General features: G+C 43.7%; 1 protein-coding gene across 13 annotated transcripts; it reads left to right on the top strand.

Moving 5' to 3' along the window:
• The first annotated feature begins 460 nt into the window (after positions 1 to 460).
• Positions 461 to 27,636, top strand: LOC121546160 (tumor protein D54). 13 transcript variants are annotated; one of them, XM_041857221.2, is made up of 10 exons: positions 461 to 837; positions 8,822 to 9,024; positions 9,772 to 9,920; positions 16,322 to 16,369; positions 20,634 to 20,735; positions 24,379 to 24,405; positions 25,558 to 25,602; positions 26,317 to 26,365; positions 26,702 to 26,751; positions 27,109 to 27,196. In XM_041857221.2, exons 1-9 carry the CDS (start codon positions 822 to 824, stop codon positions 26,708 to 26,710), a joined length of 648 nt encoding a protein of 215 aa, XP_041713155.1. In that variant the 5' UTR covers positions 461 to 821; the 3' UTR covers positions 26,711 to 26,751; positions 27,109 to 27,196. The 13 variants fall into 13 exon arrangements, with proteins under 13 accessions (XP_041713155.1, XP_041713157.1, XP_041713158.1 ...); XM_041857211.2 differs by lacking the exon at positions 26,702 to 26,751 and having other exon boundaries at positions 487 to 837; positions 27,109 to 27,636; XM_041857215.1 differs by lacking the exon at positions 26,702 to 26,751 and having other exon boundaries at positions 489 to 837; positions 8,858 to 9,024; positions 27,109 to 27,636.
• The last annotated feature ends 265 nt before the right edge of the window (positions 27,637 to 27,901 follow it).

The raw sequence follows: 27,901 nt of genomic DNA, 5'->3' as shown, positions 1-27,901 counted from the left end.
ACAGTATATACCTGAACACAGTATTTTCAAGTCATTCAGTGCTCTCTCTGTCAGCTGTAAAATCGGGGCAGGGGAGACGCTTTGACAACGTCATCCACTGACGCCGGAAAAGGCACACGCTGGAAGTTCATAATTGACTAAATATTCATGAACACTAAAATGAATGGGGGGGAGGGGTCTTAATTTAAGGTAAGACACAAGGTTTGCACTGTCAGGTTTAAAATCAGCCAACAACGAAGTAGAAATGGGCGGGGTTTGTGACTCTGTGGCTGTGGTAACTAACACTTTTCACGCCACTTTGATACAGAAGTGACTTTTTCGTAGCAGGTTAGGAGAATTTACACAGCTGGTTAGAATAATTGACGTAGCAGGTTAGGAGACTGATGTTAAGGTTAGGAAAATGCTCTCCTAACCTGTTACGAAAATCACTTCATATCGAAGTGGCGTGAAAAGAGTGTGTCCCTTTATTGGTGCGAGTAGGTAGTACCTAGGGTATATTCATTACGCCGATTCTACAGAAACAGTTTACTCTAAACGGAAAACGTTTTGCAAGGAAATAAGAGTTTCTATTGGACAAATTCAGGCAGGTCCCGTTCTTATTATACCTCAGCGGTAGGTCCCACCCCGTTTCGTTTGCTCCCGTTTGGCTCTTAAACTGTAAACGGTTTCCGGTGCAAGACGTAATGAATACACCCCTGTTGGTGTACATCTCCCTCGACCAGTTTGTTATTGTGGAATCCTGTCACACAACCGGAGTCTCAAAGGTTTCGACTGATTGAGCTTTTGCGTAAAGCGCCCAAACACTCCGCTCATTCGACGCCATGGACGTTGGTCAAGGTAACGTAAATTATTAATATGATTGTTGTTGGATATGAGACGTGTTTGGGCTGACGTTGGTTGATTTTTGAAGAAATTAATTACACATTTATTGTTTGTGATTGTGCACACTATAGCTATGAATTCAATGTGGGCCCGACGCAGCAACAGCGGTTGTGGAAATGTCAGATGCGCAAGGGCCGTGGAGCGCAGGGCAGAGATCGAGTTACTATGATGACATTCCTTTGTTAACCTCTCAATTAACTTGGTTCACGCCGTAGATATTAATTCGTTTTTATGATCTTACTAAAAATAGACGGTATTTGCGTTTTTAATAGCTCATATTTTTGTAAACAAAGGCTACTTTGCTAGTTAGCCTGCGTGAGCTAAATAGCATACTTGTTACGTTAGCTAGCCAAGAACGGTGTGTGTTACCCGGGATCCTTGGGACGTCCCCACAATAACTCATACCCGAGGGGTGTCAAACTCAGGGCCTAGTGTCTGCACGTCTTTGTTTTTTCCTTTCAATTAAGACCTAGACAACCAGGTGAGGGGAAGTTATTTTAATTAGTGACCTTTTTAATGAATCAATCAAGTACAAAGGATGTGCGAAAGCCCACAGACACTCGGCCCTCCGTGGAATGAGTTTGACATTTTAACCATTAGAGTTGTAAACTTCAATGGAGTAACGTTAACACCAGTTGGGACGTCCCAAGGATCCAGGATTGCAGGGACCAGCCAAGAACGCACCCAGCTAGCTTGTTAGCTTGCCACTGCCAGCTCATATGGTTTTAGTTGACAGTGACACATCTACTAGTGATGTGCAGTCCGCGAACGATTCGTTCTGATTGAACGACTATTTTTTACTGACTCGAGTCATGATTCGTTTTTCTGAGTGACTCGTTCATTTTAGTCGTACCTTTGACCTGCTAGTGCTGGCTGCAATGAGTCCTACAGCAGGATTAAAAGGCAATTTATGCTTGATCCGAAAAATGTAGTCCTAGGTGACGTATGGACGGAGTGACGCAATGGCGGAGGCCATATTGAGCTCTGTATCCCATGATTGGTTGAAGGTAGGTGAGGGCAGGAGGTCCTGTATAAACACATTTACATTTACATTTACATTTTAGTCATTTAGCAGACGCTCTTATCCAGAGCGACTTACAGTTAGTGAATACATCTTTTTTTTATACTGGCCCCCCGTGGGAATCAAACCCACAACCCTGGCGTTGCAAACGCCATGCTCTATCAACTGAGCTACATCCCTGCCGGCCATTCCCTCCCCTACCCTGGACGACGCTGGGCCAATTGTGCGCCGCCCATGAGTCTCCCGGTCGCGGCCGGCTGCGACAGAGCCTGGATTCGAACCAGGATCTCTAGTGGCACAGTTAACACTGCGATGCAGTGCCTTAGACCACTGCGCCACTCAGGAGACATAACACAAACTCACTTCCTTCACAACAGCTCTGGGCAAGAAGTATGAATGCCCTGACTTCTGCAGAGGCCGTATCACTGTAAATGCTGCACGTCCTATGCAGAAGACAGATTGACCAATGTAGCGCCTTGCCCATTTAATACACACTCAGCATCTCCAGAGACATGCGCAGACCAGTGGCAGTCTGTGCCGTTTAAGATGAGGGAGGATGTTAACACATTGTATGAGCATGGCCTTATTTCTATTATAGCAAATTGGATGACTGTCATGCATATTCCATTCACCCAGCTCAATGTAACATCGATAGGTTTAGGCTACTACATGATACTCAACATTTCCCTGTACCCATCATGAGGGGCGGCAGGTAGCTTAGTGGTTAAGAGTGTTGTGCCAGTAACCGAAAGGTCGCTAGTTCTAATCCCCGAGCCGACTAGATGAAAAATCTGTCGACGTGCCCTTGAGCAAGGCACTTAACCCTAATTGCTCCTGTAAGTCGCTCTGGATAAGAGCGTCTCCTGCTAAATGACTAAAATGTAAATGTAATGAGGTTCCTTTTACCTAGCCTATGAATTAAAGTTTACAACTTAGGTGCACAGGTCGAGATAATTTTGAGTAATCAAGGTGACACATTCAATACCGCCTTGCACACTCTTGCCAACAGTTGCAAATGTAAGGTTCTATTGGACAAATTCACGTATGTTTATCCCCGTTCCGTTTGCTTCCGTTTTTAAGAAATGTTTTTCAACAGAATCGGCGGAATGAATAGACCCCTGATCACAGAGCAAACACAGTTCACTTTCATAGCAGCCACATAAAAACAGTACGATCCCTTTGCTCGTTGTGTGTATATATAATTCCTTCTCGCAAACTATCTTCGCGCTCTCCTCCTCCTCTCACCTTTTCCCTTCGCTTGTGGACTTCAGTGCACGACACATCAGCTGTCTGTGACCAGGCGAGATAACCTTTTTTCAAGACAAACCTTCATATCTTGACCGCTACATCGTTGTCACGCCATAGTCAACATAGCTACTAGAGCTAACGTGTTAGTAAACCCGCTACAATCACGCGGTACAGTCAGAAAGCAGTTTAGCAGTTACACCGGCGGGCCCCGGTAGCAATAAATGAATAAAACCAAAAGCTTACCTTGACTTGCCATAGCCAGCTAGCTAACATAGCGTCCCTTTCTGTTTGAGCTGGGTGTTTTGAGTAGGCTAAACTAGCTAGCTGCATTCGCTAGCTTAGTGAAAGTAAGAAAAAAAAATGCTACCAAATATAGCCATCTCCGTCTCGCTCTCTATCCTTAATTTTGGAAGAAATTAATTTATTAGAAACTGTTCAACTATTTTCTTTCTCTCTCTTTGAGTCAAATGTAGCTTATGCTTTCAGTACTAGGCTACTGTAGACCTTCATTGCAAAAGTGTGTTTTAGTCAATTATTTGGTAACGTGAATATATTTAGTATAGTTTTATCTAATAAGGATAACTTTTTTTAATTTCTTTCTATTTTTATGAAATTCACTGAGGAGAATCTTGCTCCTCTGAGGAACCTCCACTGACATTAACCAATTAAAAACAGTTCTGTAGCAATGAGGTTTGTGCAGTAGGCTATAGAGTCCAATACATTATCACTGCATATTGGCTCTGCTTGAATTGTCCTGCCAATGTTGTTCTTCTCAGACCATTTAGAAATTATATTTCAACATGTTAGTTATGTGATCACACAGGTAATAGATAATTTGTTGTATTACTTGTGAGGCATAGCTGAGTTATCAAAATTTTGCTTTTTTTTTAATTTTACTGGACTGATGGCCTGCATCTGATGGTCAGGCTGAGGGGAGGGCGGGAGCAGGGGTGAGGCTGCCTCACCCTCCCTCCCTCCCTCCCTCCCTCCCTCCCTCCACTGAGAAAAGGGGACAATGTCTTCCAGCTGATGGCAACTCAAGTCGCACTGCATTATTTCTGCCTGATGCACCAATTCATGTTGTTAATCCGAGACACACCGCTAATAATAATAATGCAAGCTTATCGAAAACACTTTGCTATATACACTACCGGCCAAAAGTTTTAGAACGCCTATTCATTCAAGGGTTTTTCTTTTCTTTTTTACTATTTTCTACATTGTAGAATAATAGTGAAGACATCATAACTATGAAATAACACGTATGGAATCATGTAGTAACCAATAAAGTGTTAAACAAATCAAAATATGTTTTATATTTGAGATTCTTCAAAGTAGCCACACTTTGCCTTGATGACAGCTTTGCACACTTGGCATTCTCTCAACCAGCTTCATGAGGTTGTCACCTGGAATGCATTTGAATTAACAGTTGTGCCTTGTTAAAAGTGAATTTGTGGAATTTATTTCCTTCTTAATGCGTTTGAGCCAAATCACTTGTGTTGTGACAAGGTAGGGGTGGTATACAGAAGATAGCCCTATTTGGTAAAAGACCAAGTCCATATAATGGCAAGAACAGCTCATATAAGCAAAGAGAAACGACAGTTTCATTCATTGCAGCTGCAGTGCTGCTTGTAGCATATTTGATGGCTTAGAAAAGTGTTGAACAACGTGTTGACAGTGCTGAATAACAACTTTAAACATGAATTTACCCATAAAAACAGCAGCTCTTTGCTGTATTTGTTGATTTTTTTTTTTTTAGTTTTGAAATCTCACAGTATCAACTTTCCCGTGCGCTCAAGGCTTATTTTTACGGTCTATGGCTCGAGGAAACTGTGCAGACACGGTGATCTGAGCTATCTGATTGGCCAGCGGTTGGCCTGTAGATGCACTTGATTTGCTCTCTGGGCGTGCCGGGTAGGCAGAGTTCTACCTTCAGACACATGAACTGGTTCAACATGGGAACACTTTGCCTTCTGGCACTAGGGCTGCTGAATCAAGTTCACCTACCCCAAAAAGGAATGCAAGGCTTTAAAAAATATATAATATTTAATATAAAATGTTCTGTGATCGACTAGGAATGCCTTGGAGGTCGATCGCAATCGACTGGTTAGTGATCACAGAGTTGATTTAATGGCTGTGATGGGAGAACTCAGGATGAATCAACAACATTGTAGTTACTCCACAATACTAACCTAATTGACAGAATGAAAAGAAGGTAGCTTGTACAGAATAAAAATATTCCAAAAACATCCATCCTGTTTGCAACAAGGCACTAAAGTAATACTGCAAAAATTGTGGTAAAGCAATTAACTTTTTGTCCTGAATACAAAGTGTTATGTTTGGGGCTAATACAACACATTACGGAGTACCAATCTCCATATTTTCAAGCAAAGTGGTGGCTGCATCATGGTATGGGTATACTTGTAATCGTTAAGGACTGGGGAGTTTTTCAGGAAAAAAAAAGCTGCCTTTCAGGTTATGTCGATATAGGACTTGTTTTACTGTGGATATAGATACTTTTGTACCTGTTTCCTCCAGCATCTTCACAAGGTCCTTTGCTGCTGTTCTGGGATTGATTTGGACTTTTTGCATCAAAGTACGTTCATCTCTAGGAGACAGAACGCGTCTCCTTCCTGAGCGGTATGACTGCTGCGTGGTCCCATGGTGTTTATACTTGCGTACTATTGTTTGTACAGATGAACGTGGTACCTTCAGGCGTTTGGAAATTGCTCCCAAGGATGAACCAGACTTGTGGAGGTCCACAATTTTTTTCTGAGGTCTTGCCTGATTTCTTTTCATTTTTCCATGATGCCAAGCAAAGAGGCACTGAGTTTGAAGGTAGGCCTTGAAATACATCCACAGGTACACCGCCAATTGACTCAAATGATGTCAATTAGGCTATCAGAAGCTTCTAAAGCCATGACATCATTTTCTGGAATTTTCCAAGCTGTTTAAATGCACAGTCAACTTTAGTGTATGTAAACTTCTGACCCACTGGAGTTGTGATACAGTGAATTATAAGTGTCTGTAAACAATTGTTGGAAAAATCACTTGTCGTGCACAAAGTAGATGTCCTAACCGACTTGCCAAAACTGTAGTTTGTTAACAAGAAATTTGTGGAGTGGTTAACAAAACGAGTTTTAATGACTCCAACCTAAGTGTATGTAAACTTCCGACTTCAACTGTAAATGTGTCTGACCATATTTTTATTTTTATGCTTTCTCCTCCTAAAAATGTCTGTCCCCACTCGCTCTCAAGTCATTAACTCCACAACTGCTAGTAAACGTACAAATGCTTTTCCATCCATCCCCTACCACTGACCCTGTACTTTTGTCTTCACACTGATGACTTGGTGAACAGTTTCGATGACACAGGCCTCCTGTAGCTCAGTTGGTAGAGCATGGCGCTTGCAACGCCAGGGTTGTGGGTTCGACTCCCACGGGGGGGGGCCAGTATCAGAAAAATTTATGCACTCACTAACTGTAAGTCGCTCTGGATAAGAGCATCTGCTAAATGACAAAAAATTAATAAAAAATGTCAGGCTACTTTAGAATACCAATAATAAACTGATTTTAAAAAGACTTGCGCTTTAAAAAGTTAACTTAGAAAGGCTGAACGTAAATTACAATGACTCGCTCGCGTCCCCTGATCTCTGCAAACTGTTTTTGTTTTTTTTTACGATTCTTTACAGGAAATATAGGAAATATTAGATCCCGGATTGACAGTAGCTGGCCCCATACCATTATTTCTGTTCAGGAGGCACTTGAGGCAACTACTTTGAGACAGTTTGCTGCTTCCTTTTTTGAGCAAATATCCTTTGAGTCCCTCCTTGATACGGTTGCTCAGATGAAGACGACCTCCTGCCCCTTGGACGTGGTCCCTACTAGACTACTTGAAGAGGTTGTCTACTGTTGGCCCCAACAGTCTGTCTATTGGAAATAGTTCCCTGAACTCTGGCTCTGGTCCAACCTCTCATTTAAAAAGCCCAATCTAAACCACTCCTCACTAAATAATTAGACCTTTCTCTAAGCTTCCTTTTTTTTTTTTTCAAGATTTTGGAAAAAGTTGTTTTCAAGCAATTTAGTGGCTAATTTGAGTATGAACAACTTATTTGAAAAATTCCAGTCGGGCTTCTGCTCTCTTCACAGCACGGAAACTACTTTATTGAAAGTAAGTAATGGCCTTTTGGCTGCTGGTGAATGCTCGATTTGATTTATTTTGGATCTTGTTGCCGTGTTTGCTACTATTGATCATAACATCCTTGTTGTCCGTCTGGCGAGGTGGTTGGGGGTCTCCGGCATTGCCCTTAACTAGTTCAGGTCATATCTATGTGGCAGACTTTTCTCAGTGAGCATGGGTGGTTCCGTATCGTCCCCAGCGCCTGTTCACTATGGTGTCCCTCGGGTCAAATCTGGGACCAATCCTTTCCCCCCCCCCCAGTATATGCTTCCCCCTTGGTGACATCATCCGCAATCATAACGTTCAGTTTCGCTGCTATGACTCCCAGCACTATTTACTCATCAGACCCAGAGACCAAGCTAGCGTAGCTACCCTTCACAAGCGTCTTGCTGACATCAAAATGTTTTCCAGCTCAATGATAACAAATCTGAGGTTGGTGTATTTGGCCCCACACCTTGCTAAAACTCAGATTGTAAATAACCTTTGTCATTTGTCCACAAATGTAAAGCCTTCAGCCAGGAACCTTGGTGTCTTCTTTGACCCTAACCTAAACCACGAGATGCATGTTTTATCATCTTAAGAAATAACGCTAAAGTCAATACTTTTATTTCAGTCACTGATTTGGATAAAACGTAGACATGCTTTTATCTCCTCAGATTACCGTCACTCTGTATACCCGTCTCAGTCACTCTGTATACCCGTCTCAGTCAGAAATCACTTAGTCTACAGTTAGTTCCAAACGCTCTGCTTTTACCAGGCACCAGGAAATGTAACCATATCACACCTATTTTAGCTTCTCTACACTGGCTACCAGTCACTTTTTAGAATAGATTTTAAAATGTTATTAATCACGTTTTAAGGCCTGGTTTGGTTTAGCCCCGTCCTATGTCTCTGCTCTTTTTACCTCTCCACGAGCCAGGACTCAGCCTGAGATCCTCCGGCAGGGCACTGTTGACCATTCCAAAGTCTAGGTTGACAATGAAAGGAGACCGGGCATTAGGGCCCCTAGACTTTGGAGTGGTCTGCCAGAGGAGATCAGGCTCGTCGATTCAGTGCCTCTTTTATATCCCTGCTGAAACCACTTTTTATAAAGTATTTTTTATTTATTTTATTTTTTTAGCAGACGCTCTTATCCAGAGCGACTTACAGGAGCAATTAGGGTTAAGTGCCTTGCTCAAGGGCACATCAACAGATTTTTCACCTAGTCGGCTCGGGGATTAGAACCAGAGACCTTTCGGTTACTGGCACTACGCTCTTAACCACTAAGCTACCTGCCGCCCCACAGAGATGATTTTAATCTATGATTTTAATGAGCTATCTTATTTTATTTCTCCTGTTTTTGTTAGCACTTTTATGATGTGAAGCACTTTGTTACTTGTATTGAAAAGCGCTACACCAATAGTCATTATTATTACTATTATTATCATTATTATTATTACTGGTGATGACACTAACACTTCAATCAATTCAAGGCCTTCTACTCTCTCATCTCAGCATGCCCCCCCGCCCCCACTCTCTCTCTTGACCCAGACATCAACCTGAACTCCCCCAACAAGGGCCTGGGCCCTGCAGGAGGAGCAGACCCCGTGACTGACGTCCCCGTGGAGGGCGGAGCCATGGGGGTAGGATCCGTCAACACGCTGCCCCCAGGGCTCACAGAGGAGGAGGCAGAGGAGCTCCGCTCTGAGCTAGTCAAGGTAGGCCCTGTTAAGGTTAGAGGTAGCCATGGGGGGTAGGATCCGTCAACACGCTGCCCCCAGTTAGAGGTAGCCATGGGGGGTAGGATCCGTCAACACACTGCCCCCAGTTAGAGGTAGCCATGGGGGTAGGATCAATCAACACGCAGCCCCCAGGGCTCACAGAGGAGCTCCGCTCTGAGCTAGTCAAGGTAGGCCCTGTTAAGGTTAGAGGTAGCCATGGGGGGTAGGATCCGTCAACACGCTGCCCCCAGGGCTCACAGAGGAGCTCTGCTCTGAGCTAGAAAAGGTATGGTCCTGGCCTCCCTGTCTGTCCTCCCTGTCTGTCCTCCCTGTCTGTCCTCCCTGTCTGTTGGCCTGTCTGTCCTCCTGTCGTCTCTATGTCCTCCTGTCTGTTGTCTGGCCTGTCTGTCTGTTGGCCTGAACTCACCAATACAGGCCTCGTGTCCTGTCTGTCTGTTGTCCCTGTGCGCTAATGTAATCACAGCCCTGTTTTGGTTTACTAAAAATAATCTGTTCCACAAACATTGAGGGGAACTTTTTGTTTCAGACAATGGGGATGTTCATAGCTATGATTGGCCCAGCCAGTGGTTGACCACGCTCCTGTGTTGCTGTCAGGTGGAGGAGGAGATCAGGGTTGAAGAATATCTCTCTTCAGTAGCTACAGTGTATATACATGACAGAGAGCGCTGACAGAATCCTGTAATGTCGCTATACCTCGCATGTCTCCCGTGTCATCCTCCTCAGGTGGAAGAGGAGATCAACACCCTGAGACAGGTGCTCCTGGCCAAAGAGAAACATTCTGCTGATCTGAAGAGGAAGCTGGGCCTGAGCCCCCTCAACGAGCTCAAACAGAACCTCACCAAGGGATGGCAGGACGTCCAGACTTCCAACGCGTAAGTAGATGGTCCTTCAAAAATGTAGTCTCTTTTTTTTTTAAACCAGGTGAACAAGCAAATATCACTCACTTTAAATGGTTTTAATACAAACTTCCCTTCGGGGACAATAGAGTTAGTCTAATCTTATCTTTAGGTTGTAACGATAAACATCAGGTGATCACTTGCAGTAACGTCCGTTAATAGATTATTCTAGAAGCTCTCTGCTGTTCCCTTTCTATCGTATTCTGGCCTGGTCAGACGGACTCGAGGCTCTTAGTGTAGACGGAGTGGCCCTGTGAGTGCTGGTCCTTAGTACACTGAGGTGAACGTCGAGGCGGATGTGATCGGTGGGGCTATAGAATCATGTCGGTCTACTTCAACCTCTGGCTCAAGTATTCCTATTGCGTTTTTTGACGACTCATGCTTTAACACTGTAATTCAACGTTCAAAACTGCCCATTGTGTTTTGTATAAGTAGTATGATTCAACTCCTAGCGTCTTAGATTGAGTGAAGATGAAGAAGCCATTTTTAAATCGAGGCTTCGTTAAATCCTGTCAAACAGTTCAAAGCCTTACAGTGACACTTCTGTTACCAAGTCAAAATGTGAGGGAGGGAAATACTTTTTTTTTTAGATGTTGGTAGTGAAAGTGTATCAGTCGTCATCAGTGACTCAGGTTTCTGAGGGAGCCTAGTTAATGGATTCAGGTTTCTGAGGGAGCCTAGTTAATGGATTCAGGTTTCTGAGGGAGTCTAGTTAATGGAACGTTCTTGTCCCCTCCTCATATATATTTCATTTAGCTGACGCTTTTATCCAAAGAGACTTACAGTGAGTGAATAATTTTTTTTTTGTGTATATGGAACTGAACCCACAACCTTAGCGTTGCTAGCGCCATGCTCTACCAATTGAGCAACAGAGGACCACTCTCACCAGATATCATGGCTCTACAAAACCTAAGCCTCTTGCATACTGTATGCCTGACTCCTACTGTAGGGCCTGGTTACATTTCTGGAACGTTCTGGAAAGGTAGTGCTGAGCAATTAGTGCTTTTTGAGGTCAGTTTGATTATTTCTTTTTAAATCACGGTTTTCGGTTTTTGATTATTTATGTGGGTTGAATGTTGTAACAACACAGAATAAAAGTCCCATGATGGTAGTGACTGACATCATTTAATGCTGATCACTTATTAACCATCAATAAATATTTCAGTTGTGTATATTACATTTGTTTTATTTGATGACTATATTATTTCATTCCAAGTCATCATCTCATCTCTACAGAGCTGCTGCCTGTGCTGTCTGACTAAATCACTATTTTAGTAGTTCTTCAAAGTAAATAAGGCCGACTTTTATAACCGAGTCGGGACAGTATGGTTTGTCCCTGTAGCGTGAATCAGACAGCCAGCCTGGCACAGTGCTGAGCTCGACATCTCTAACCCAGTCTCTGTTTCTAGCTTTGTCAGAACCACTGAGAAACTCAGTTGTGAGTCTCCTGTTTGTCTCCTGCCGTGGGCAACTAGTGCTCTCTCTGTCTCTCTCTGTCTCTCTGTCTCTCTCTCTGTCTCTGTCTCTCTCTCTGTCTGTCTCTCTGTCTGTCTCTCTGTCTGTCTCTCTCTCTGTCTCTCTCTCTGTCTCTCTCTCTGTCTCTCTCTCTGTCTCTCTCTCTCTCTGTCTCTCTCTCTGTCCCTCTCTCTGTCTCTCTGTCTCTGTCTCTCTCTCTGTCTCTCTCTCTGTCCCTCTCTCTGTCTCTCTGTCTCTGTCTCTCTCTCTGTCTCTCTCTCTGTCTCTCTCTCTGTCTCTCTCTCTGTCTCTCTGTCTCTGTCTCTGTCTCTGTCTCTCTGTCTCTGTCTGTCTGTCTCTCTCTCAGAACACCTGCCGTGGGCAACTAGTGTCTGCAGTGTAACCTTGCTACTGTATCATTGTGGTCTTGATTCTATAACACTTGTCCTTTGTGGTTTCCTCTGCCTGCTGCGTGTGAAAACGTGCATTCCCATGAGACCATCTGTTATATAATAATACAGTCTGGCTTTACCTTGGCAGAAGATGCTGGGTCTCCCAGTTATCCTGGTGTCGTTGTAATGCTGGGTCTCCCAGTTATCCTGGTGTCGTTGTAACCAAGAGATGCTGGGTCTCCCAGTTATCCTGGTGTCGTTGTAACGAAGTTGTAATATTCTACGTGTCAGAAGCTTGTTTGTTCTACGTAATATATTTCTATTTGAACGTTCCACAAAGTTCTGCCTCGCTTTAACGCGCCACTGTTGGTTTGCCCAAAGAGTTGCTGCCTATCCTGCTTGGGGAAACTCTAAAAGCATGCTACACGAGGCTGGGAAATGGTGTGTGGTACTACACTCGAGGAGGGAGCTTTTAGGCCCATCTCTTTCCCTTTTTTTGATTACTTTGTGTAAGAGTGAGTCATTTCCAGTTAGCTACCCATCCCTGTACTGTAATGTCCTGTTAAAGCAAGGGCCTTGTCCCGAGGCTCCTCAGTGATAAGGTGACATCCTCATTCCCACTTCCTGTGAACCAACAACCAATACGTCCTAATGGTTTTAACTAGGGTTGGGCGGTATCCAGACTGTCATATTGTCCTACTCTCATCCCGGTATTACTGGCTTTAGTACACAAGAGGGTGCCAAAAACCACTCAAAAAGCCAATTTTAAGCGTCAATTACCAGAATGCTAACAAAATTAACACGAGTAATAGCACATTTCCATGAAGGCTGCTAGCTAAATATGCTAACGAAAATAAACGAATTTCCAAAACAGGCAATCCAGCTCATGAAGGTATGTGTGTATGTGTGTGTGTGTGTGTGTGTGTGTGTAGGAGCGAGTGAATGTCATTTTTGGTGAGTGGACATTTTACAAGCGAATGTGAACGAGAGACAAAGTTTTGACGCATGTTTATCAGAAGGAAGAACAGTACTGGCTCTGAAGCAGCAACGTGTACACTCTGTGTGGAGTCGCCAGGGCAACGGGCCTGCCTGCTCTGCTCGGAGAAGACGTGGAGAGGAGAAAAAGGCGAAAAGAAATCAAGATGGAGGCAGCAAAATAACTCATCCAAAGGGCTTTGACTTCTCCAACACGGCAGAAAGCTAACACTGATGCCCCGTCACTTTTTTTAATTCAGCTACTTAACGCTTAACTTCTGTTGGTTTGGTGGTTGGTTGGTTAAAACTAGGGAAACCGAGAAATACATGGACTAATGTTTTCCCCTCTTTCATTATTTATGTCCTACATCATACAGTTGAAGTCGGAAGTTTACATACGCTTAGGTTGGAGTCATTAAAACTCGTTTTTTTCAACCACTCCACAAATTTCTTGTTAACAAACTATAGTTTTGTGCATGACACAAGTAATTTTTCCAACAATTGTTTACAGACAGATTATTTCACTTATAATTCACTGTATCACAATTCCAGTGGGTCAGAAGTTTACATACACTAAGTTGACTGTGCCGTTAAACAGCTTGGAAAATTCCAGAAAATGATGTCATGGCTTTAGAAGCTTCTGATAGCCTAATTGACATCATTTGAGTCAATTGGAGGTGTACCTGTGGATGTATTTCAAGGCCTACCTTCAAACTCAGTACCTCTTTGCTTGACATCATGGGAAAATCAAAAGAAATCAGCCAAGAAAAAATTGTAGACCTCCACAAGTCTGGTTCATCCTTGGGAGCAATTACCAAACGCCTGAAGGTACCACGTTCATCTGTACAAACAATAGTACGCAAGTATAAACACCATGGGACCACGCAGCCGTCATACCGCTCAGGAAGGAGACGCGTTCTGTCTCCTAGAGATGAACGTACTTTGGTGCGAAAAGTGCAAATCAATCCCAGAACAACAGCAAAGGACCTTGTGAAGATGCTGGAGGAAACAGGTACAAAAGTATCTATATCCACAGTAAAACAAATCCTATATCAACATATCCTGAAAGGCCGCTCAGCAAGGAAGAAGCCACTGCTCCAAAACCGCCATAAAAAAGCCAGACTACGGTTTGCAACTGCACATGGGGACGAAGATCGTATTTTTTAGAGAAATGTCCTCTGGTCTGATGAAACAAAAATAGAACTGCTTGGCCATAATGACCATCGTTATGTTTGGAGGGAAAAGGGGGGACTTGCAAGCCGAAGAACACCATCCTAACCGTGAAGCGTGGGGGTGCTTTGCTGCAGGAGGGACTGGTGCACTTCACAAAATAGATGGCATCACGAGGAAGGACAATTATGTGGATATATTGAAGCAATATCTCAAGACATCAGTCAGGAAGTTAAAGCTTGGTCGCAAATGGGTCTTCCAAATGGACAATGACCCCAAGCATACTTCCAAAGTTGTGGCAAAATGGCTTAAGGACAACAAAGTCAAGATATTGGAGTGGCCATCACAAAGCCCTGACCTCAATCCTATAGAAAATGTGTCGGCAGAACTGAAAAAGCGTGTGCGAGCAAGGAGGCCTACAAACCTGACTCCGTTACACCAGCTCTGTCAGGAGGAATGGGCCAAAATTCACCCAACTTATTGTGGGAAGCTTGTGGAAGGCTACCTGAAACGTTGGACCCAAGTTAAACAATTTAAAGGCAATGCTACCAAATACTAATTGAGTGTATGTAAAACTTCTGACCCACTGGGAATGTGATGAAATAAATAAAAGCTGAAATAAATCATTCTCTCTAATATTATTCTGACATTTGACATTCTTAAAATAAAGTGGTGATCCTAACTGACCTAAGACAGGGAATTTTTACTAGGATTAAATGTCAGGAATTGTGAAAAACTGAGTTTAAATGTATTTGCCTAAGGTGTATGTCAACTTCCGACTTCAACTGTGTGAAAAGGTAGTCAAAGTAAAGTTATCACACCACGACCACCGTTTTGCTACAGCAAATTTTGAATTTTCTGGGTGGCTGAAGGCCTACATTAACAGACTTGGCAGGGTGCTTATTTGTGAGCCATCTCTTGCACTGTCCTTTCAGCATATATATGCACACACACCACACACAGCCCAGACCTGCCACAGGATTGTGTGGGAGAGGAGGGGAGGATTGGAATGTGAGAGACCGAAAGGGAGGTGGAGAGAAAGGGAGCGATTTAAACAACCGGAGACGGAGAGGGACGATGGTGGGCTGGCCCAAAAATGGTAGTCTTCCTTGATTAGTCACATGACTCACCCAGAGGGAGGATGTGGAAGAATGCCACGTGAAGGACAGTGTCTGTGTAAGGGCTGTGACGCGCCCAGTATCGCAATATTTTGTTCCATGGCAAAAATGAAAACACGAAGCAGACATAACTCCTTGGTCCTTTTTAAAACCTGCTGTATGTAAAATATTGTGTGTTTTTTTTATACCTTGGAAAATAAATAAATGTGACTCTGGATGACAACATGTTTGTTTCCAACATTAGGACTTTTTTTCCTAAAGAAGTTAAATCCGCTTTGTGTTTTGTTTCCTTGCCCCCGATACTAACGAGTATCGCGATACTGGTATGGTCCCGGCCCTAGAAGAGTTATTTTATTTGGTATGTCTGTGTGTTGCATTGGGAGATTTTAATTGGGACTAGACAGAATCATTTGTATCAGTGTTTTTATAGATGCAGAAAATAGTCAGAATGAATGCTTATTTATATTTAGTCAGACTGCAGCTACAGCCATGCTTACCATATATTCCATTTCCATTGTAGTCAGCAGAACTAAAGCCACGTCCTCCTTTCCCATGCAGGTTACTGTACTGACAGGATCTACATGGTTTGATTCAGGCACTGTATGGTTTGTGCTCAATGAAGACTAATCAAATAAATAGTATCTATCTGATGCTTGACACATTAACCCTTTTTTTGATGTTTGTGAAAAGTATTACTATGGGAGTTTTAATCAATAAAAGCGCAAGAGATGTGACTTCCACCCATGTCCAAGCTTGAGGAAGGGTTGCGTTGGGTCTTCTAACACAGGGTTTCCCAAACTCGGTCCTGGGGTCCCCCCCTGGGTGCACGTTTTGGGTTTTTTGCCCTAGCGCTACACAGCTGATTCAAATCGTCAAAGCGTGGTTATTTGAATCAGCTGTGTAACGCTAGGGCAAAAACTAAAACGTTGACCCAGAGGGGGCCCCAGGACCGAGTTTGGGAAGCCCTGTTGTAATAAACCCTAGATATTCGGCAGAGTTGGGTATTTGGCACTTCTGCCACTTTCCAAACCAAGACTGATGCTTTGTCATAGTGTAGTGATACTATTGTTCAGTAAATGCAGTATTCAAACAAGTCAGTATTGTGCTAAGTTTTTTGGGGGGATTGTCTGTTGTTTTTAGTGTGTGTGTGTGTGTGTGTGTGTAGGTTTCAATTTCTTATGTGAACTTTGTCTCTAACTTTGTCTTTCCTCCCCTGTAAGAAGTCAGTTAGTTTATTTATTTTTTCGATGTCACTGTTTGTCCGTAGATTTCTTACAGCGTCTGCAACTTTGGATGACATTGCCCAATCGGAAGCGTGAGTTACTATATTAACTATTTATTTTTGTTTTTGCCTACATTTTTGTTTTTGTTTTGCCTGAGTTGCATTTTGTTTCAGCAGGGGGAGAAGGGGCTTCTTACTGTCCTTGGAGGGAGAGGGGGCTTCTTACTGTCCTTGAGGGGAGAGGGGGCTTCTTACTGTCCTTGGAGGGAGAGGGGGCTTCTTACTGTCCTTGGAGGGAGAGGGGGCTTCTTACTGTCCTTGGGGGGAGAAGGGGCTTCTTACTGTCCTTGGGGGGAGAAGGGGCTTCTTACTGTCTTTGGGGGGGGAGAAGGGGCTTCTTACTGTCCTTGGGGGGAGAAGGGGCTTCTTACTCTCGGGCTTCTTACTGTCCTTGGGGGGGAGAAGGGGCTTCTTACTGTCCTTGGGGGGGAGAAGGGGCTTCTTACTGTCCTTGGGGGGAGAAGGGGCTTCTTACTGTCCTGGGGGGAGAAGGGGCTTCTTACTGGCCTTGGGGGGAGAAGGGGCTTCTTACTGGCCTTGGGGGAGAAGGGGCTTCTTACTGGCCTTGGGGGGGAGAAGGGGCTTCTTACTGGCCTTGGGGGGGAGAAGGGGCTTCTTACTGGCCTTGGGGGGGAGAGGGGGCTTCTTACTGGCCTTGGGGGGGAGAGGGGGCTTCTTACTGGCCTTGGGGGGAGAAGGGGCTTCTTACTGTCCTTGGGGGGGAGAAGGGGCTTCTTACTGTCCTTGGGGGGAGAAGGGGCTTCTTACTGGCCTTGGGGGGAGAAGGGGCTTCTTATGTTGTTTTTGACTGTTCATGCTTCTCTTCTGTTTGGCTGGTGGTATTTTGGATGGCCTTGCACATGCCAACCGTATTCACCTAAATCGCGTGAGCTTGTGTGGGGCAACAACAAAAATGGGTATCGTTGTGGGTTACGTGAGGACTGAATTTGAGAGGCTGGTTTCAGTGATCCTGGGGGGGCCTGCCGTAGTCATCACGTGTCCTGGGGGGGCCTGCCGTAGTCATCACGTGTCCTGGGGGGGCCTGCCGTAGTCATCACGTGTCCTGGGGGGGCCTGCCGTAGTCATCACGTGTCCTGGGGGACCGTCTGACCCGCTGTACAAAGTGTAACAAGCTGATATCATTCATTGATTGTCCACCAGCTTCATAGTTTCCTAACTGTCTTTTCAGTGTTATCAAACGGTTATCAATACCACTGTATTGGTCAGTCTGAAAAGAAATCAATCTTATGGGACTTGGACATATGGACCTGTGTACTGAACGGATGGCTTACTAAGAGATGATTGCTTCTATCATGGGTGACTTAACTATTGATTCCATGCTAGAGACGATCACCTGCTCGTGTGGAGTGTTGGAGCGCTGGTGGTGAATGAACTACAGGACAGAATACAAGCCCTCCAACCCTAAAAGGCCCCTGTGGTGTTGATGGTATCCTCAATGAAATGATACAATCTACAGACCACAAATTCCAATTGGCTATGTAAGTCGCTCTGGATGAGAACGTCTGCCAAATGATGTAAATGTAAATAATATAATAATAATAATATGCCATTTAGCAGACGCTTTTATCCAAAGCAACTTACAGTCATGCGTGCATACATTTTTGTGTATGGGTGGTCCCGGGGATCGAACCCACTACCTTTTGTGGTGCCACCCCTGTATATGCCTAACAGCCGTCCATTCAGAGGGGTATTGGTGTGATGGGGTTATAACATACTATGGGCAGGAATGTGTGTGTTGTAACTTGTTAAGAAGCCTGCAGTTTGATCTTTCTGTGGCTTTCTATTGTGACTCAGTGTGGGGTTTAAGCACAGCGACGTGTCTGGGTAGATTCCTGCTTTTGGTTGGTGCTGTAATGCTAATGGGTCTAAGTTCTTCTGTCTGGATTATTCATTTTCTGTTTTAAACACGCCGTCTGAAATAAGCCTGAAAAATGCCCCGTTTGTAAATTCAGAGTTTTTGGTTTAAGCTGTGTTGCGCAATACCTGATCTCTTTAACACTCCACCTCATCCTACTGAACTCCTACTGGGTTGGTAGTCCACCTCATCCTACTGGGTTGGTAGTCCACCTCATCCTACTGAACCTCTACTGGGTTGGTAGTCCACCTCATCCTACTGAACTCCTACTGGGTTGGTAGTCCACCTCATCCTACTGGGTTGGTAGTCCACCTCATCCTACTGAACCTCTACTGGGTTGGTAGTCCACCTCATCCTACTGGGTTGGTAGTCCACCTCATCCTACTGAACCTCTACTGGGTTGGTAGTCCACCTCATCCTACTGGGTTGGTAGTCCACCTCATCCTACTGAACTCCTACTGGGTTGGTAGTCCACCTCATCCTACTGAACTCCTACTGGGTTGGTAGTCCACCTCATCCTACTGGGTTGGTAGTCCACCTCATCCTACTGAACCTCTACTGGGTTGGTAGTCCACCTCATCCTACTGGGTTGGTAGTCCACCTCATCCTACTGAACCTCTACTGGGTTGGTAGTCCACCTCATCCTACTGAACCTCTACTGGGTTGGTAGTCCACCTCATCCTACTGAACTCCTACTGGGTTGGTAGTCCACCTCATCCTACTGGGTTGGTAGTCCACCTCATCCTACTGAACCTCTACTGGGTTGGTAGTCCACCTCATCCTACTGGGTTGGTAGTCCACCTCATCCTACTGGGTTGGTAGTCCACCTCATCCTACTGGGTTGGTAGTCCACCTCATCCTACTGAACTCCTACTGGGTTGGTAGTCCACCTCATCCTACTGGGTTGGTAGTCCACCTCATCCTACTGAACCTCTACTGGGTTGGTAGTCCACCTCATCCTACTGAACTCCTACTGGGTTGGTAGTCCACCTCATCCTACTGGGTTGGTAGTCCACCTCATCCTACTGAACCTCTACTGGGTTGGTAGTCCACCTCATCCTACTGGGTTGGTAGTCCACCTCATCCTACTGGGTTGGTAGTCCACCTCATCCTACTGGGTTGGTAGTCCACCTCATCCTACTGAACTCCTACTGGGTTGGTAGTCCACCTCATCCTACTGGGTTGGTAGTCCACCTCATCCTACTGAACCTCTACTGGGTTGGTAGTCCACCTCATCCTACTGGGTTGGTAGTCCACCTCATCCTACTGAACTCCTACTGGGTTGGTAGTCCACCTCATCCTACTGAACCTCTACTGGGTTGGTAGTCCACCTCATCCTACTGAACCTCTACTGGGTTGGTAGTCCACCTCATCCTACTGAACTCCTACTGGGTTGGTAGTCCACCTCATCCTACTGGGTTGGTAGTCCACCTCATCCTACTGAACTCCTACTGGGTTGGTAGTCCACCTCATCCTACTGAACCTCTACTGGGTTGGTAGTCCACCTCATCCTACTGGGTTGGTAGTCCACCTCATCCTACTGAACCTCTACTGGGTTGGTAGTCCACCTCATCCTACTGGGTTGGTAGTCCACCTCATCCTACTGAACCTCTACTGGGTTGGTAGTCCACCTCATCCTACTGGGTTGGTAGTCCACCTCATCCTACTGGGTTGGTAGTCCACCTCATCCTACTGGGTTGGTAGTCCACCTCATCCTACTGGGTTGGTAGTCCACCTCATCCTACTGAACAATTAATTACAAAACAGTTCTGAGATCTGGGATGTGAACTTTGATGCTCAGTATCTCAGACCTATGCTTTGTGCAGATAGAGCCTTATAGTCACAAGGTCATTACATTTACATTTTAATCATTTAGCAGACGCTCTTATCCAGAGCGACTTACAGTTAGTGAGTGCATACATTATTCTTTTTTATATATATATTTATTTTTTTACTGGCCCCCCGTGGGAATTGAACCCACAACCCTGGCGTTGCAAATGCCATGCTCAACCAACTGAGCTACATCCCTGCCGGCCATTCCCTCCCCTACCCTAGACGACGCTGGGCCAATTGTGCGCCGCCCCATGGGTCTCCCGGTCGTGGCCGGCACATGGGCCTACATTTTAAAAATGATATTTCATTAGAATGTCTTGGTTGAGACCTTAGTCAAGTATTGGATACAAGCTGTTGCTAATTTCTCTTGTTTCTGGAGTGTTTTCCTCTGTATTTCTGCAGACTTTGCTTTCTGTTCTGTCTGTTAGACTTATTAACCCTTTAGTGGCAAAGACTCTTCCTTCCTTCTGCTTGCGACGGAGGCGTAATCTATTCTAAACCAAGTGAGCCCTGTTTTCGATATGTTGTCAATCATGTTTTAATGATATATATACACACTATCTCTCTCCATCTGTCCTCTCCCGCCAGATATAAGAAGACTCAGGAGACCCTGTCTGTGGCAGGACAGAAGACCACCGCTGCCTTCTCCACCATGGGAACTGCCCTCAGCAGGAAACTGGGAGACATGAGGTACAGACCAAGACCCAAAATGGCCCCCTCAAGGCCTTTCTGTAGAACAGGGTTGGCCAACCGCAAAGTTCTAAAAACCTAGAGGTCTCACCTCAGTCCTCTTTCCCACTAGGTTGTATAAGTTTGTTTGGTGTGGCCACAACAACCCTCTTTCTGGTGAGAGTTATTCCTGCCAGATTTTGCTTTGACTTACCTAGCTCACCTGATTCAGCTAGTCAGCTGTTCACCTGGGGCCTCATTTATAACCGTTGGGTAAATTTGACACCAAATATCTGCATGTGTCATTTCTGAAAAGACTGTGTGCGAAAATATTGATTTATAAACTTGCCGTATGCCATACAACGTATATTTCCTGTTATGAATCAGACCTGTCGTTAAACTGTGCGTGCGTCAAGGTTTTTTTTTTGGTGACAATCTGCTCAATCGTCTCGTTTTTTGCTGTGTACTTATTAGGACAAGACACAATCTAAAGGAAATATGTCAGGAATTGACATAAAAAAAAAATAAAAATGAAATGGATGCCTATTTCTAATTATTTTAGAATGCAAAGATAATCAATTTATTTTTTTCGCTCATCTCACTAACATCAAATTATTGCATGTTATTATATTTAGTTTCCTTAAATAAATGTGTGTGTATATATATATTATATATTTTTTTTTATGAATAATTCTCATATTCCTGCACAAGGCTATTATAGGCTGCTGTTGCCTTCTGGGAATGCAATACTTCAACCACTAGACACTGTGCATATGCATGGTCTAAAGTTTGCGGGAGGATAAGCACATGCTCACGTCAAGTTCCGTTTTTATACAGTACCAGTCAAAAGTTTGGACACTACTCATTCAAGGGTTTGTCTTTTATTTTTAATATTTTTGACATTGTAGAATAATAGTGAAAACTATGAAATAACACACATGGAATCACGTAGTAACCCAAAAAGTGTTAAACAAATGAAAATATATTTTAGATTCTTCAAAGTAGCCACCCTTTGCTTTGATGACAGATTTGCACACTCTTGGTATTCTCTCAACCAGCTTCATGAGGTAGTCACCTGGAATGCTTTTGCAACAGTGTTGATGGAGTTCCCACATATGTTGAGCACTTGTTGGCTGCTTTTCCTTCACTCTGCGGTCCAACTCATCCCACACCATCTCAATTGGGTTGAGGTCGGGTGATTGTGGAGGCCAGGTCATCTGATGCAGCACTCCATCACTCTCCTTCTTGGTCAAATAGCCCTTTACACAGCCTGGAGGTGTGTTTTGGGTCATTGTCCTGTTGAAAAACAAATGATAGTCCCACTAAGCGCAAACCAGATGGGATGGCGTATCGCTGCAGAATAAGAATGCTGGATAAGTGTGCCTTGAATTCTAAATAAATCCCAGACCGTGTCACCAGCAAAGCACCCCCACGCCATCACACAACCTCCATGCTTCACGGTGGGAAATACACATTCGGAGATCATCCGTTCACCTACTCTGCGTCTCACAAAGACACGGCGGTTGGAAACAAATCTAAAATTTGGACTCATCAGACCAAAGGACAGATTTCCACCGGTCTAATGTCCATTGCTCGTGTTTCTTGGCCCAAGCAAGTCTGTTCTTCTTATTGGTGTCCTTTAGTAGTGGTTTCTTTGCAGAAATTCGACTATGAAGGCCTGATTTCACGCAGTCTCCTCTGAACAGTTGATGTTGAGATGTCTGTTACTTGAACTCTGTGAAGCATTTATTTGGGCTGCAATCTGAGGTGCGGTTAACTCTAATGAACTTATCCTCTGCAGCAGAGGTAACTCTGGGTTTTCCTTTCCTGGGGCGGTCCTAATGAGAGCCAGTTTCATCATAGTGCTTGATGGTTTTTGCGACTGCACTTGAAGTAACGTTCAAAGTTCTAGAAACTTTCCGGATTGACTAACCTTCGTGTCTTAAAGTAATGATGGACTGTCGTTTCTCTTTGCTTATTTGAGCTGTTCTTGCCATAATATGGACTTTTACCAAATAGGGCTATCTTCTGTATACCCCCCTACCTTGTCACAACACAACTGATTTGGCTGAAACGCATTAAGAAGAAAAGAAATTCCACAAATTAACTTTTAAGAAGGCACACCTGTTAATTAAAATGCATTCCAGGTGACTACCTCATGAAGCTGGTTGAGAGAATGCCAAGTGTGCAAAGCTGTCATCAAGGTATATATATATATATATATATATATATATATGATTTGTTTAACACTTTATTGGTTACTACATGATTCCATATGTGTTATTTCATAGTTTTGATGTCTTCACTATTGATGTCTACAATGTAGAAATAGTTTTTTTTTTAAATAAGAAAAACCCTTGAATGAGTAAGTGTGTCCAAACTTTTGACTGGTACTGTAAATGCTAACATTTTGCTTAAACTGGCTCGCGCATGTTTTGGGGCATATTCTGTGCGTACGCAACGTTTATGAATGAGGACCCAGGACCTTGATTAGCTGCTTTTTTTACAGGGTTTGAGCAAAAGCCTGCCTACCCAGTAGTTCTCCAGGAAGAGTGTTTGCCAGCCCTGATGTAGAAAACACTATCCTAGAAGACTACCGTAGAATTTACACTAACCCCCTAGACTTGACTGACAACAGCCTGCAGTCAATCCAACTTGGTTGCTCCAACTTTAACTAGTTACTAGCTAGATACTAGCTGTGGTGGACCATACTGTTTACAGACATGTTATAAGTTGTAATCTAACCAAAATGCCCATCCTTGGTTCTTTGTCTGAAGGCCTTTTTTTTTTTTTTTTTATATATGGTTCAATTCAACATTTTAGTCATTCATATTATAAATAATCCAGCTATCCATTCAACACCTACACTTGAAAAGCAACCCTAATAGCGTACTAACTCCAGTATCTACGTGATCTGAGAATATGCTTGTCCATTTAACATTTACAAGTCTACGTGTGTGTCATTGGCCTCCCTTTGTTTCGTGATCCATTACCCCGGCAGCAACGCACCTTCTTCATTCCTTCCCTTTCCTTCCTGCTTGCTCCGCTCCGTATCAATGGCCTTAGTTTTGTTTGTCCCGTTTGATCATTTTGTTATTGTCTTTTCATTTTCATCTAGCACTATCCTTCACCAAGTCTGAGTAAGACCAGACTATAGGTCTGTTCGCTTCATACAGCAGGGTTGCACAACATGGGACCCTGGTGTGCGTTGCAACGCCATCGATCATGTAACCATCATTGCTACCAGGTGCAATGCCATCTATCATGTAACCATCATTGCTACCAGGTGCAATGCCATCTATCATGTAACCATCATTGCTACCAGGTGCAATGCCATCTATCATGTAACCATCAGTGCTACCAGGTTAGAATAAATAAATAAAATGTCTGACCTGCGCATTGCAAATATATTTTCTGGACCCCTTAAATCATGTCAATATCTGTCTGTGTCCCAAATGGCAACCTTTCCCCTAATATATAGTCCACTACTTTTGACCTGAACCCAATGTTCAAAGGTTGTGCACTAAATAGGGTTCCATGCCATTTGGGACTCTGAAAGCGGCCCCTTTTGACGAATAGCCCAGCTCTGCTCCGCTCCACGCTGCTTTGTGCCTCACTGTGTTTTTGTTTCTCCTTGTTTTGAATTGCTGCGGCCGGTCCACAGAGCGCTGCCTTTCTCTAACTCCTTCGGGTAAGATGACTCTGTACTGCTGGAACACCCCAATTAGCTACTTTATCAACCGCTATGATAACTTACCTTGAGGTTCATCAGCCCTGACTGTTAATAGAGCTTTAGTATTTATGCTGCAACTCTGCTTTCTCAAATCAAATGTATTTGTCACATGCGCCGACTACAACGGGTGTAGACTTTACTGTGAAATGCCTACGAGCCCTTCCCAACGAGCCCTTCCCAACGAGCCCCTCCCAACGATGTAGAGTTTAAAAAAGGGTAACACAAGGAATAAAACAGGAAGTACCAGATCAATGTGGAGCTATATACAGGAAGTACCAGATCAATGTGAAGCTATATACAGGAAGTACCAGATCAATGTGCAGGGGTACGGGGTATTTCAGTTATGACTGTAAGTCGCTTTGTATAAAAGCGTCTGCTAAATGGCATATTATATTATATATTATAGGTAGATATGTACAGTGCATTCGGAAAGTATTCAGACCCCTTTGTTACATTACAGCCTTATTCTAAAATGGATTAAATAAAACATTTCCTCATCAATCTACACACAATACCCCATAATGACAAAGCGAAAGCAGGTGTGTCCAACCCAGTACTAGATGAGTGTACCGAACTGGCCACTGAGTGTGTAGTCTTGTGAGTGTGCATAGAGTCAGTGCAGATAGTCTGGGTAACCAATTAGTTACTTAGCAGTCTTATGGCTAATTAACTTCTACCCCCTAGTCGTAAGACTGCTATCTCGGAGCCTGTTGGTCTGCGAGCCGATGCTCTGGTACCGTTTGCTTTAATAAATATATATAAAAATAAAAAAAAGATACATTTTTGTTCCCCCTCATGTTATGATTTAATGAATTACTTGATTATTATTTAAGTTTGGTTCATATAAATTAATTCCCTGCGTATTTGAATTATTCATTATTTGATGATGAATCACCGTGAACCTTGATTGTGTTTGACTGAAGTAAACACTAGATGGCGGTGTTCTCCTGACCGACTGCTGTCACGATATAACCATGTTCTCCTGCTTGGTGTGTGGCTGCTCCAGTGGTGGCCCCGGCCTGGGCCCCGGCCTGGGCCTGGGCCTGCCCCTCTGCTTGGCTCCTAACGCTCTCACTTCTTTGTCTCCCTCCCTTTTAAACGCTTACAAAGTAGCAACTACTCCATTCGCCATTCGATAAGTATGCCAGCGATGAGGTAAATTTAACTTACACTTATTCTATTTAGTTTTTTTTTTTTAAGTATCGCTTTAAGTCATTATGACATTTAGTGGTTTTAGATTAACAGCTGTTGTGGTCTTGTTTGTGATGGTGATGTTTTTATGTCTTTTTTGAATTGTTGTTTTCTTGTAAATTGAAGGTTGCTGGTGAGGATTGTCGGCGTCCCCATACACAATGCAAACAATATCACGATTCACATCATTTGATGGCACAGCATTGAAAAACACCTAGTGGAAACGTTGGGTGTTTTTTGTGCTGGCTCTAACTAAATGAAAATACTAAGCATACAACTTTTTGACATCCTGTGTTTGCGCTTTTCCCTGTGGATATTTTTGTGAGCTAACTCAAACAAATCTAGTGATACATATCATATGACCGGTCATTTCAATGTAAATCAACTCCTGCTAAGAATATGCTAAATGGCATATTATTATAATCCATAAAGCTGTGATCTCCCACAGGTAACCCTGGATCAGTGTGTCTGGCAGTGGAGGATAAAAGTATTATAAAATAATGGAGGCTACCGCTTACCTTTTGTAGTGCACCTTAACCTGTTATGGGAGAGGATAAAACTTTGTTTGAGTCCGGTGTTTATCTCACGAATGAACACTTGTGAAAGTTGTGTTGCTAATTCAATGATATTCCCATGTGCTCATTTGTGGAATGTTTTTTATTTATTTATTTTTTATAGAAACTCTCCAACCTTCAAGTCGTTCGAGGACAAAGTTGGAAACATCAAGGTGAGAGCTGAAAGGGGTTGTTGAAATGGGAAGATGACGCAGAGTACTATCAAACCCTGGCAACTCACAACTGGTCAAATGGAAAAGTATATTTTTTTATAGTTTTGTACATTTTCATTTAGTATCTTCGTTGTGCACTGCAGCATATACTTTGCTGTGTTGTTAACACCCTACAGATGAGTTAGAGGTTAGGGGTGCTTTATTCTGTTCCTGCATTGGGATTTTTATTACTATTGGATTATTCTCAACTGTCTCAAACAACTCCTTTTTTAAATAAATGGTGTGAAAATGAAATGACTGACTCCCTTTAAGTTTTCCCATTTATTCTATTCACAGTTGGGCTGATTTTAAAGTATCCCTGCACTGCAGCACATAATAAAGAAAAGGTGTGTGGCAAAGTGAATCTGATAAGGGCTATGGGTCAAATATACCATCATGGGCATATGCCACAATACCTCTGGGTTGTTGATAGAAGCTAACAAACTTGGGTGATGTGTTGCGCTTGGTGTCATTCACCCTGCGGAAGAGTGTCACATTTTAACGATTTTTACCGGTGCTGCAGCAGTGTACGACTTTTTAACAGGTGCATAATCTATACAAATCTCAGAACAGTTTGCATGTACTTATCCTATTCTCCACTGTCTCTCACACAGCTCCTTTTTAAATGAAATGACTTGTTCACTGCAGATTTACCATCACGTTGATCCCATACCATTCTCGCTCTCCTCCCCCTTTCTCCTCAGTACAAGGTGGTTGGAGCCAGAGGTAACGGTGAAGCTGTCCAGTCCCCGACCGAAACTAACCCCGTTCAGGACAACGCACCCTTCTGAAGCTATTCCCCTCTCTCGTCACCTGGACTGTGACATCATCATTAAGCGCCTCATCACTGAGTGACCCCATGACCTTTGGCCTAATGAAGTCACCCTCCACTCCCCACACATACGCCATTACTCACTACTGCCTCCCTCCACCTGACCGGCAAAAAGTAGTGCACTATATAATAAATAGGGTACCATTTATGGCACAGACGTTCTGTCAGCTACTGCCCAGTCCTAAATCGACCTCTAGCCCCTACACCCTAAGCTCTCCCTTGTGGAGATCTGAAAGGACTGGATTGATGTATGTAATATGGCACCAATTCCACCTATCCTATGGCAGGGCAAGGTGGAGCCGCTACCATATTGCTTACTCTTATCTAGTCCCTTCAGATCTCCACAAGTGCCTAGGGCAGGGTTCTTCAATTCCGGTCCTGGAGGGCCGAAACACCTCTGTTTTTCATCCTCTCCTTCTAATCAGGGGCTAATTCAGACCTGGGACACCAGGTGAGTGCAATTAACTACCAGGTAGAAGAAAAAAAAATGAAAAAAAAGTGTTTCGGCCCTCCAGGACCGGAATTGAAGAACCCTGGCCTAGTGTATTAAGGGCTAAAAGTCTCCCTCAGCACCCTCGCCTACGAAAAGCATGTGCATATCTCATCTCACTGTACAAATATAAACTACCGCAAAATACAACTGAGGTTACATAACATCACCACAG

Source organism: Coregonus clupeaformis, chromosome 30 (assembly GCF_020615455.1).
Source record: "Coregonus clupeaformis isolate EN_2021a chromosome 30, ASM2061545v1, whole genome shotgun sequence".
NCBI lineage: Eukaryota > Metazoa > Chordata > Actinopteri > Salmoniformes > Salmonidae > Coregonus > Coregonus clupeaformis.
This window is presented reverse-complemented; position numbering and strand designations above follow the sequence as displayed.